Source organism: Pithys albifrons, chromosome 7 (assembly GCF_047495875.1).
Source record: "Pithys albifrons albifrons isolate INPA30051 chromosome 7, PitAlb_v1, whole genome shotgun sequence".
Taxonomy (NCBI): Eukaryota; Metazoa; Chordata; class Aves; order Passeriformes; family Thamnophilidae; genus Pithys; species Pithys albifrons.
The window spans coordinates 59905720-59918234 of record NC_092464.1 but is presented as its reverse complement, the minus strand read 5'-3'; the positions used below and the strand labels follow the sequence as shown (position 1 = coordinate 59918234).

At 52.0% G+C, this 12515-nt stretch overlaps 1 protein-coding gene across 1 annotated transcript in view; it reads left to right on the top strand.

Moving 5' to 3' along the window:
* LOC139673810 (zinc finger protein 850-like) overlaps positions 1 to 12515 on the top strand; it is a 1066517-nt gene that overhangs the window by 837603 nt on the left and 216399 nt on the right. The window contains exon 11 of the mRNA XM_071559628.1: positions 10789 to 11372. Within this exon, the coding sequence (XP_071415729.1) occupies positions 10789 to 11372 (584 nt within the window). The remainder of the gene's footprint in view (positions 1 to 10788; positions 11373 to 12515) is intronic.

Sequence of the window (12515 nt, the reverse complement as noted above, 5' to 3'; positions counted from 1 at the left end):
GCTGGGGGAGCAGCTGTGGGTGGAAGGAGCAACCCTGAGCAGGGCAGCGTCCTGTTGCTGAGAGGGAGCTGTGTGGGTAAGGGATGCTCACAGCTCCAGGTCTGTATGGGGATGGGTATGGATGATGCTTCCCAAGAAGATGGTAAGTCAGGGATTATGGTAATGATAGGAAAATTTCTTGAGTATGTTTTCAATTTTCTTACTTGGAGAAGGGTGAGATGGTTCGGCAATGAAAGAAGAACAATAGGAGTTGCAATCACAGAATCAGACAATCTTCTGACTTGGAAGAGATACACAAGTAACCTCAACACAATGTTTGAACATGTACTGAGACTGCTGATGTGTAACTTTGAGACAGTCAGTCTTCTGGGAGCCTCCTGAAGTGCCTCAGCTATGGACAGCACAATGATCACCATTCCTGGGTACATCAGGGATGTTCTGACCTGCCCTTTCCCACCTGCAGACAGAACATGCCCCAGGCAGTGCCCTGCAGACAGGCAGGTTCCTGTAGGGTCAGGGTGAGTGCACAGAGGTTGGGATGGGACTGGGAGTGCTGACAGGGAAAAGGCACCTCTCAGGAGGAAATGTCCAGGCCGCAGGGACATGATCAAAGCATGCAGGGGAGCTAAGAGAAATGCTGTGGGAAGGAGGGCACTGTTGGTGTCTGGCAGGTGGCACAGCTGGGTCAGGGTAACACTGTCCTCAGGGCCTGCTGTCTCTTCCCTGGCTTCTCACACAGAGCACCACAATAATTTTCCCTTGTCTCTCCACTACTCTTGTTCTTGTTGCCTTGTTCTCTCAGTGAGACTCTGGGATTTGCAGCTCCTGAGTCTGGCACTGCCCTTGTGAATCCAGCCATGCAGGTGTGTCCTTAGGAATGGAATGTCCAAGCTTTCCTCTATCTAGTGAGCTGTGAGCCAGCCAGTCTGTGTGACAGGGGAATGAGGTGACTATCCTTTAATGACATACCATCCTCAGGGCACTCAGGCATCTCCTTGTAATGTCCTAATGTTCTGTAGCACACTGGTGTTACCTGAATGCCCCATGGCGATGTACAAAGATGTTATAACTGAGCAAATGCTGCTGGGTTTGTCAAATGAACTTCGTATGCCTTTGGCAGAATTGAGTCTTCCTCAGAGACCTTAAGAAAGGCTGAGACATTTAGTGATCCCTCTGCTCTCAGCAGGGTCTGGTTTCTACTCAGGGTAACGTGTGAGGATGATTGACCTCTGATCCTCGAAGGTCAAACACAGAGCAGTTGGGAACAAGCCTGTCCAGCCACTCACCTTGTCCTAAGGCACAGGAATCCCTTTGCCTCCCACACCTCTCAGGGTCTCCCTCCAAGTGCAGTAGAAAGGCATGGAAAGTGGGTAGGAAAAGATTCCCTAAATCCACTTTGTTCCACCCACCTGGTTTAGACCTGGGAGTGGAGGTGCTAACTAACATGTCTGCATTAGGAGTGATTCCATGTGACAAATTCTGAATATCCAGCATAGTCCCTCTACCACATGGCCACAAACCCACTACAGTGGGGCAGGGATGGCTCCTCCAGAGCCCACACACACAGGCCTGGCTGGTCATGGCACTCCCAGACAACAGAAAGGGAGCTCAAGTCAGGGAGATGGGAAAAGGTTGTCCCCATAGTAGAAACGAGGGTGGATGAATCAAAGTGAGAAAGTCTACAGGAAATGGCATCAGTTTAGCTCAAAGCAGCCTGTCCTGACTTGTCACTGTCTTTTTCTCCATCAACAGATCCTTGCACCCAGAGGCATAAATGCCCAACAGCAGCTCCATCAGCCAGTTCCTCCTCCTGTCATTGGCAGACACGCGGCAGCTGCAGCTCCTGCACTTGTGGCTCTTCCTGGGCATCAACCTGGCTGCCCTCCTGGGCAACGGCCTCATCATCAGCGCCGTAGCCTGCGACCACCACCTGCACACCCCCATGCACTTCTTCCTGCTCAACCTGTCCCTCACAGACCTGGGCTGCATCTGCACCACTGTCCCCAAAGCCATTCACAACTCCCTCTGGGACACCACAACCATCTCCTACATGGGATGTGCTGCACAGGTCTTTCTGCTTTTCTTCTTCCTTGGGACAGAATATTCTCTCCTCATCCTCATGTGCTACGACCGCTACGTTGCCATCTGCAAACCCCTGCACTATGGAGCCCTCCTGGGCAGCAGAGCTTGTGCCCACATGGCAGCAGCTGCCTGGGCCAGTGGCTTTCTCAATGCTCTGCTGCACACAGCCAATACATTTTCCCTGCCCCTGTGCCATGGCAATGTACTGGGCCAGTTCTTTTGTGAAATCCCACAGATCCTCAAGCTCTCCTGCTCACATTTCTACCTCAGGGAACTTGGGCTTCTTGTGGTTAGTTTATCTTTAGCCACAGGATGTTTCATTTTCATAGTTTTCTCCTATGTGCAGATCTTCAGGGCTGTGCTGAGGATCCCCTCTGAGCAGGGACGGCACAAAGCCTTTTCCACGTGCCTCCCTCACCTGGCCGTGGTCTCCCTGTTTCTCAGCACTGCCATATTTTCCTACCTGAAGCCTCCTTCCATCTCCTCCCAATCCCTGGATCTGGCCCTGTCAGTTCTGTACTCAGTGGTGCCTCCAGCACTGAACCCCCTCATCTACAGCCTGAGGAACAAGGAGCTCAAGGATGCCCTGAGGAAAATGATGACTGGATGCTGCTCAGCAGCAAGAACCTGCCAGTTTTCTTCTGTACAGTGTTCACAATAAAACTCGTGACAGGTTCAGCTTGCCTTCCCAGGTTTTTCTTAGTGGTCAGTGGGTTCTTTTTGTCATAATGTTGTGCTCAATTCAATTATTTTATTCTTCCTCTTACCTAAATCACTATCTTGTTTATTAATTTGACTCTTTAAATATTTAATTGAGTAATTGTGCTATCTTTTTATTTAAACAAAATAAAAAAATTTGCAGTAGCCTTGCTTATCTAGGATTTTTCCTTTGACAATTTAAGGCACCTACTGGACAGTTCCATGTGTGCAGAGAAGGGCAAAATAGTCCCAGCACAGCAGCACTGCCAGGGAGCACCAGCTCTGGGCCTTTGCTGACCTGTTCTCTTTCCACTTGTACACTCTCCTGCAGAGCCCCTGGGCTGGACTAAGGCCTTGGTCCTCTGCCAGCTGGGACACAGACCTGCTGCATGTCCATCCTGGGCTCACAGGCAGGGACAGGCCATGGGCACTGCTGGGACACAGCTGGGCTCCACAACAGCAGCTCCATCAGGAAAGGGCTTCTCCTTAGCTCAAGACATGCAGTCTTAGGGCTTTTTGCAAAGTCACTCTCAAGAACATGCCAAGGAATAGACTCTATAGAGGCTCCTTGTTTGCTTGTTCTCCAGGGGCTCTAAACCTGCATGTGAACCAGCAAACAGAGCCCTGTAACTGCAGGGGCTACAGCAGGAAACAGGGAAAATGATCTGGTGAGTGTTCTGTGTTACCCTCAGTGAACACACTACTGCTACCCATGACAACAATAGCAGTAATAAAAGCTGGAACTATAACAAAGAAACCCCACAAGAAGCACATGAGGTGCACAACACCATTGCTCCACTGCTCACCACTCTGTGCCCAATGCCCAGCCCAGCCCAGACACAGATCAGCCCTTCCTGACCAACCCCCCATTAACACCCTGATCACAGCCCTGCATCAAAGGGAACATCCCTTGGGCCAGTTGGGCTCAGCTGTCCTGGCCCTGCTCCCTCCCAGTCCTGTGACCCTGAGGAGATCATTGGAGGTCATGATTGAACAAACATCTCAGACACTCAGTGTGGAAAAGAAAACACAAAACACCTTAAAATCCTGAAGTATCTTGAAGCACTGAAGAGCCCTACTCAGCGTCAATACTGAAAAAGAATCTCAAGGGACTAATTGAAGCACACCATTGGAGGCCATGATTGCACAAACCTCTAAGTGACACCAAGTCAAAATCCAAACCCAAAACACCTGCAGCCCCTGAAGCTTTAAGGAGCTCTCAAGGGCCATTCCTGACAAAGCCTCTCCAGGGACTCGCCCCAGCAGATCCTTGGAGGCCACGACTGCAGGGAGGCAAAGGCTCTGGGCAGCAGCTCAGGTGCTGAGCAAAGCCTGGCTTGGCTGGAGGCAGCAGAAAGGCCCAGCCCTGACCCCCAGCCTGGGGAAGGCACATCCTGTCCCTCACACCTTGCTCAGGGCTCTGCTGGGGGCACTGGCATGGGGGGTGATGCTGAGGGCAGGGGAAGAGAAAGAGAATCAGGAGGGGAGGGGACAGATCAAGAAGCCAATTTTTCCACAAAGAAATTGAAATCTGTGACACAAATGAAAACAGGAAACCAAAGTTACCTGGTCCCTGAACTCAACAAAACTTTCAAACTTGTGAAAATATTCCAGCTGCCAGCCAGGTGAGTGGATTTCCACCTGGCTGCTTCCATGCTGGGATAGTGGGGCTGATAGTCAGCAGTTGCAAGCTCATGAAGCCCAAAAGCTGAGATTCCTTTGCTAGAGATTAGGAAATTGAAAGAGGAATTGGAAAAGAAGGAGAAATTTACAGTCTCTGGAGATGACTCTTCTCAAGCGTGAGGGGAAGAGATCCATTTCAGGAAGATGTTGTGAACTCCCTAGGAAAGTGAAGCTCTGGAAACAAAAGTATCCAGTACTTGAGGGAATTAGCAGTGCTGGAAATCATCTATAGTGACCTAAAAAGTGAAAACACCCCTAAAGACTCACAGGATGTTCCTTGCACAGTGGCCATGAGGAGGTTCAAAGCACTCCTGGATCACATTCCAACAGCCTGATGGCATTGTATTCCCTCCAAAGGGATACACCAGGGGATGGCACCCTCCTGGCTCTGAAATGTAGTAGAAACTCAGGGCACTTCCTCATCCCCATGGCCCAGCAGCTCAGCTCTCAGGGGCAGCCCAGGAGATCAGTCCTCTCCTGCCCCAGCCAGAGGGAAAGGGAGTCCCAAGCACAGGCCACATGGTGATCTCTGGTTCTTTCTGCATGGCCAGAGGGAGACATGAGGAAGTGGGATGGTGAACCCACCTTTGAGCTGGGAGCCCATGGAGGTGAACTGAGAGGGAAGAGAGCTGTGGAGAAGGGGTCAGCCAAGAAGGATGTCCATGTAGTTGCTGCAGGGATACAAGAAAGCAATCAGAAATCTCCCAGGCATAAAAGGACTAAAATCAACTCTTTTGATCCTGGTAACGGGACTTCTGGTCTGGTATCACAGAGGTCAGACAGTGAATACTCTGGCCAGGAACAGGAATAGAGGGTTCCTGCCTTTGGCCAGGAGGAGAAAACGGATGACCAGGCACACTGCACTGTGTGGATTCCATGGCCTGGCACAGCCGATCCACAGAGGTGTAAAGCTTTAGTAGACACTGGTGCCCAGTGCACACTGATGGCATCAGGGCACAGGAGTGCAGAACCCTCTGGATCTCTGGAGTGGCAGGGGGATGCCAGGAGTTGTCTGTGTTAGAGACTGAGGTGAGTTTAGGAGGGGAGAAGTGGGAAAAGCCCCACATTGTGTATGGCCCAGACTGGCCTTGTTTTCTGGACACTCTGCTCAAGGTGCTCCAGGAAACTCATCACAGACCAGCCCCTCCCAATGACCATTCCCAGTACTGGTTTGTCACCCACCTCTGAGAGGTGGTTTGTTCCTTCCCAGAGGGACTTCAAGTGACTGGGCCAGAAGTGCAAGAGATCCCAAGTCTTTGTCCCCTCGGGCACAGCATCATCTGTGCCACCAGGGGCTGTGAGCAGACCTGCTGTGCTGAGGCTCTGGGGCCATGTGGCCTCCTGGCACAACCCCAGGAAGGCTGGGCACTGTCACCCCTTCTCCTGCCCTCAGCATCACCCCCCATGCCAGTGCCCCCAGCAGAGCCCTGAGCAAGGTGTGAGGGACAGGATGTGCCTTCCCCAGGCTGGAGGTCAGGGCTGGGCATTTCTACTGCCTCCAGCCAAGCCAGTCTTTGCTCAGCACCTGAGCTGCTGCCCAGAGCCTTTGCCTCCCTGGAGTCATGGCCTCCAAGGATCTGCTGGGATGAGTCCCTGGGGAGGCTTTGTCAGGAATGGCCCTGTGGGGTTCCTTAAAGCTCCAAGGGACTGCAGGTTTTTCAAAGTACTTTGACTTTTGCTTTAGGTTTGGAGTTTCTTAGAGATTTGTTCAATTAAGGCCTCCAATTATCAGCTGTATTGAGTCCCTTGAGATTCTTAGTCAGTATCAACACTCAGTGGGGCTCATTAATGCTTCAAGGTACTCAAAGCTTATTGAGGTGCTTCTTTTTGACACCCAGTCTGTGAGAGGTTTGCAATATCATGGCCTGCAATGATCTGCTTTAATTAGTCCCTTGAGAGGCTTTGTCAGTAACAGCCCACAATGAGGCTTGTTAATGCTTCAAGGGACTCAACATTTATTAAGATACTTTCCCTTTCCTTTTGAAACCGAGTCTATGAGAGGTTTGTTCAATCAGAACTTCCAATTATCTCCTCCTACCAGTCTGTGAAGAGCCTGTATTGGGAATGGCCCTCAGTGGGACCCATTAGTGCTTTGAGATACTTTGTGATTTTCTTCTGACTTTGACATATGGAAAGGTTTGTGCAATCTCCTCTCAGGACCTGAGGTCAAGGGCTCAGCACCAAATGCACCACGGGGCTTGTTAAGATAAAGGAAGTCCTAACAGATCATGGCTCTTTCTGAGTTTGTCCTCTAATCCAGGAGAGTTAATTAAGAGAGATGCCTCATACAGTCTTGGAAAAAGGTTTGAAAGAGCTTCTAAAAAATGTGTATTCTTATTTTAAGTGCTTTGGATAATTACTTTTCTTTTTAGAGAAGAGGTGATTGCAGCATTCTCTGATTGATATTGGCCCAGGTTCTCTCCTAAGAAGGTCTGGACTAATTGGAGAGCAATCCCTTGAGGTTTGAGAGTGTGGACAACCTTGCTCCACAACTCCCCAGCATCATCATGTCCCTCATCAGTCAACTGGGGCCTGCTTTTCTCTGAGAACTGGCTGAACACAGGCAGAGAGGGATTTTTCCTGTATTTTTGCTGCAATCTGAAACTCATAAGTTTCACCATTGAAAACAAACACACTCCTTGGACTTTCACCTCAAATCCCCCCAGTTTTACCCCAAATCCCCAGGATTCCACTCAAAATCCCATAATTACCCTCAAAATTCCTTTAATTCCACCGAAAGATTCCCTGATTTTCACCTCATACCACAATGGTTCTACTCCAAGTTGCTTTAATTCCAACTCATATCTCTATAAACCCATCAAAGTCCTGCTGATTTTGCCCCAAATCTCCCGTGTCTTCCACCCAAAATTCTATAAATTCCACATAAAACTCCTCTGATTTACCCCCAAATCCACTTAATTTTCCTGAAGATCTCCATTATTTTTGCCCAGAGTTCCCTTAATTCCATCTATAACCTCCCCAATCCCATATATTTCACTAAAAATTACTTTAATTTCACCGAAATTTTCTCAACTCTCTTTATTTCCACCTCAAATCTTCTTAACTAAGTGCAAAGTTTCCTTATATCTACACAACATATCCCTAATTCCATCCCAAATCTCTGACCTCCACTCAAAAATAATTTAATCCCTCACAGAATCCCAGGTATTTCATCCCAAATCCTGAAGATTCCACAGAAATCCCCTTAATTTCACATAAGGATTATTTAATTCCATCCCAAATCCCTTTAATTCCACCCAACCTCTTCTAATTTCACCTCAAATCCACTGAATTCCACTCTGAATTCCCTCAATTCCACACAAAATCCCTTCCCCAACTCACCAGCCCCCCAAGTGCCCCCCAATCCCCCCCGACTCCCAAGTGTCTCTTTGGAGCCCCAAATCCCGGGGAAGGGCCCATGGGAAGGGGAGGCTGGGGGGCTTTGGGGATGTTGGGGTGGATTTGAAGGCCTGGAAGGCACTTGGGGGGCAGGTGGGGGTCCCATTGGGGTGTGAGGGGCATTTATGGGGCACTGGGAAAGAACTTGGGTGTCCGAGGGGCCCTGGGGGGTCACTCGATTGTCCAGGGACAGAATCTGGGGGTCCAAAGAGGATTTTAGGGGTCACATGTAAGTTCTGAAGGAACTTGGGGGTCACTTGGGGGTCCAGGGAGGTGATTTGGGAGTCCTGAGTGGGCATTCGGGGAGGACTTGGGAGTCCTGGGGCCCTTCTGGGGCAGTTTGGGGTCCGGGGGGCACTTGGGGGGCTGCAATGGGGGTGGGACCGACCCGAATGGGCGCGGGGGGGGCGGGAGTTGTAGTCCCGCCTGTGATTGGCCAGAGCGGGCCGCGATGCATGACGGGAAATGTAGTACGGGACAGGCTCAAAATGGCGCGGACTCCATCTCCCGTCACCGCCCCCCTGCATTCCTGACCGCTGATTGGCTGCAGGCGTTGACGGGCAGGCGCAGCGCCCAATCAGAGGCGGCGGAGACGGAGGGCGGGACTCGATGGCGCTGCCGGGAGAGCTGAGCAGTGGCGGCGAGTTTGGCTAATTTCTGAAAATTTGGGAGCATTTCGGGGGCATTCGGGGACTCGGGGCGGGTTTTGGGGGTCCCTCAGGACCCACCCACCCCCCACAGACCCCCCGTGACCCCCCCGGGGCCGTGTTGGCCGTGACGGTGAAGGAGCCGGGTAAGCCCCTCCCCCCACCCCGGGATGCGCCTCAGAACGCCCCAAATCCCCCCCGAAAATACCCCTGAGACCCCCCTAACCCACCGCCTGGGACCCCCCAAACTGCCCTGGAGCCCCAGGATGCCCCAAATCCGGTCCTGAACTCTCCGGAGCCCCTGAAACACCCCGGGCCGCCCCAAACATCCCAGAGATCTCTTAAACCTCTCCCAGACCCCCCAAACCTCTCCCAGACCGTCTAAACTGCCCAGGACCCCTAAAATGCCCCCATACTCACCTAAATTCAGCTCCCAGACACCCGAAACAATCGCAGGACTCACCAAACCCCCTTCTAGGGCACCCAGACCTGCCCAAATTCTCTCAACCTCCTCCCAGACCCCCACCCAGACCATCCCTAAACCTCTTCAGAACCACCCCTAGTCTTTCTCCCAGTCCCTCCAAACCACACCAGGTCCCCCAAACCGCTTCCAGACCTACCCCAACTATCCCAGGATCCCCCCAAAGCTCCCTCCCAGACCTCCCAAAACAACTCCAGGGCCCTCCAAACCCCTCCAAGGAATGCCGAGGGTCCCAGGGGCGGCTTCTGCCCTGAGTCTCTGCTCGGGGTGCTCAGAGACCCCCCTGGGACACTAAAACAGGGAGCCTGGAGAGGGGGGACCCCCAATACCTGTAGGACCCCCAGCAAGCCCATTAGGGGGTACCCCCGAAAGCCCAAAGTGGAGAGATCAGAGAGCAGGAACTTCTGGGAGGCTTTTTTGGGGCTGAATCTTTTGTTGTGTAGGGAGGACACAGAGCTGGGGAAGGGGGTTTTCAGGGGGCCACAGGTCCAAGGAAGGGGGGATATAGCAGCTTGGAGAAGGGAAATGGAGGGTCCAGGGGGACTCTGTGCCCAGGAAAGGGGGGTCCAGGGGTCGGGGAAAGGGGAATCATGGGGTAGAGAGATCCAGAGTATCCAGAGAAACTGATTCAAGTGGACCCCCAGTGTTCCAAAAAGCGGGAGTCTGTGGTCTGGGAAATTCAGGAGTGGGGGTTCCAGGGGACCCAGAGTGAAAAAACCAAAACAAAAGAGGAGGTGTGGGGGCTGGAAGAGGTGGAATGGCCAGGCAAGGGTATGCAGGGGAATATTGGTGCAGGATAAGGGGGTGCAGGGGGATCCCAGTGCCTGGGAGTGGGCGATCAGGAGGGTGCCAAGGTGAAGGACAGGCAGGACTGGGGTGGGGAGAGGTAGTTGGTGGGTCCAGGGGATGGCAGGTTAAAGGAAAAGGGAGTGTGGGATGGGTGGGAAAGGGGGGTCAGGGTGTTCCTGGAGTCAGAATTAAGAGGTGTGGGGACAGGAAACCTGAGAATGGCCGGGCAGGGGTTTCTGGAGCCCCGGCAGCCTGGAGAGGGAGGACACTGAACAGACAGGAGACCCCAAGCAGCCAGGACAGGGGGTACCCCCAGAACCCCAAAATGGAGAGGCCAGAGAGGAGGAGTTCCTTTCAGTATTTTCTTGGCTGAATCTTGGAATTTTGGAGATTTTTATGGACGCAAGAAGCTTGTTAAGTTCTAGAGATGGTCTTTGGGAGGAGGAACCCCCAACCCAAGGCACTCACACCTTGTTTTTCCCCAAACCAGGATTTCTCCTTCCCAAAGCTTGTCAGGATGGAGGAGGAGGCTGGGAGGAAGAGGAAGATGCCCCGGGACCCCCAGGCAGGTGAGGAGGAAGTCAGTGCCCCTTTGCCCCTCCCTTGTGCTGCATCTTCCAGCCCAGCATGGCCCCGGCTGCAGGACAACCCCGCTGCCGACGCCGTCCTGCCGGGGCCAGGTTTGGGGGGATGTCCTTGGCCTTCCCTGTGGGCCGGAGGCAAATGCCCTGAGTGTCCTTGTTCCTTCCTGCCCCAGGCCCTGAGCTGAGCACGGAGAGCACGGAGGACAAATCCCCCCGGCAGAACCTGCTGGCAGAGGTCGATTTGAGTGGCTCCACAGCACAGGAAGTGAGTGGGGAGGAAAATCCATGGAGATCCCATAGGAGGAGGAGCTCCAAACTCAGGACAGGGTGCTCTAAAGAGGAGAAACCCTCCATCTCCTGGGAGGGCAGTCAGAGCTTGAGCCAGAGCTCCGATCCGGTGATGCAGCAGCAGCTTCACACAAAGGAGAAGCGCTACAAGTGCTTGGAATGTGGGAAGAGCTTCAGCCAGAGCTACAGCCTGATCCGCCATCAGATGATCCACACCGGGGAACGTCCGTACGAGTGTTCAGAGTGTGGGATGCTGTTTCAGACCAGCTCGCATCTCCTCACACACCAGCGCACACACACCGGGGAGAGGCCCTTCCGCTGCACCGACTGCGGGAAGAGCTTCAGCCGCAAGGACACCCTCATCAAGCACCGGCGCAACCACACCGGGGAGAGACCATACAAGTGTAGGGAGTGTGGGAAGATGTTTATGAGCAGATCAGATCTCCTCAAACATCAGCAGACACACACAGAGGAGCGACCCTACAAGTGTGAGGAGTGTGGGAAGAGTTATCAGAGGAGCTCAACTCTCCTCAGGCATCAGCGCACACACACAGAGGAGAGGCCCTTCCGCTGCACCGACTGCGGGAAGAGCTTCAACCGAAACTTCAGCCTCACCATCCACCGGCGTATCCACACCGGGGAGAGGCCTTATGAGTGTGGGGAGTGTGGGAAGAGCTTCAACTTTAGAAGTAACTTGACTCAACACCAACGGACCCACCGGTAAAGGAAGACCTACAAGTGCCCCAGCTGCATGAACGTCTTCATCCGCTGCTCCAACTCCATCATCCATTGGACAACCCACCTTGGATGATCCACAGTGACCCATGTTGGTCACAGACTTTGCGACACAAGTTGGGTAAAGAGTTGATGACCAACATTCTTGATGAGGCCTGTTTAGCAGAGACCTGGTGACCCACGTTCCAGGTGATCCATGCTGGGCAGTGCACTGCGTTTGTGCGGCCAGATTTTGTAGTGGGGGGGCTCCAGGGATGGGTTCTGTGAGCGGCTGTCAGAAGCTTCCCCCTTGTACAGCACCTGTCCAGACCCCCCTGAAGGTGAGGCTGACCCAGGTTCTTGTTAACCCAACCTTTGGAGTAGATTACATTTACTTTATCAATATATATGTATATGTAGGGTTTAGAACAGTTTTGTTTGCATGTAAAGTAGGTTTGGAGCAGTTTTGTTTCCTGTCTGTAGTGACATAAAAGCATAAAAATAACCCTTCCGTTCCCTGGCTCCAAGCCCAGCCTGTCCCCTCCAGGGCTGGGTGTGCCTCCCTCTGCTCCTGGGTGGTTCTTTTGCCCATGGGCAGCAAAGCACCCACTGCTGTTGCAGCTGGATAATGTTGGAGCCATGAACCATCAGCATTCCATCCCCTGAAAAGTGGAGGCACTGGGGTCTGGTTCCACCACATGTGTTCCTGTGCAGATAGAAATACTAAATAAACATTTATCTTGCTGACAGCTGACCCCATGTCCAGCACCACCTCTCCCATACTCTGCCTTTATAATGTTACTGAAATCCTTGGAAACCATTAGGGCAATAAACCCTCAACACCATCTTTTCAGTGTTGAAGAGTCAGACGTTCCTTATTCTGGGTTTGACTGACAAAATTGCAGCTTCCACAGAGACACCGAGAGAAGACTTTTTCACCTATTTATACATTTTTCAGCAAACAAATAAATCAAATGTTCATTCGTTCTAAATTGCATAATTCCCTTTCATTAATTAGTAGTCTCTCCTCTCTTGGTTATCGATTTCTTGCTTTCTATATTATTTTTTAGTGTTTTCAGTATCTTTTTTCTTGGGTAGGGACTTTTCAAAATAAATACTGTGTCTTTCGTAGCCTCTTCTTTTATCATG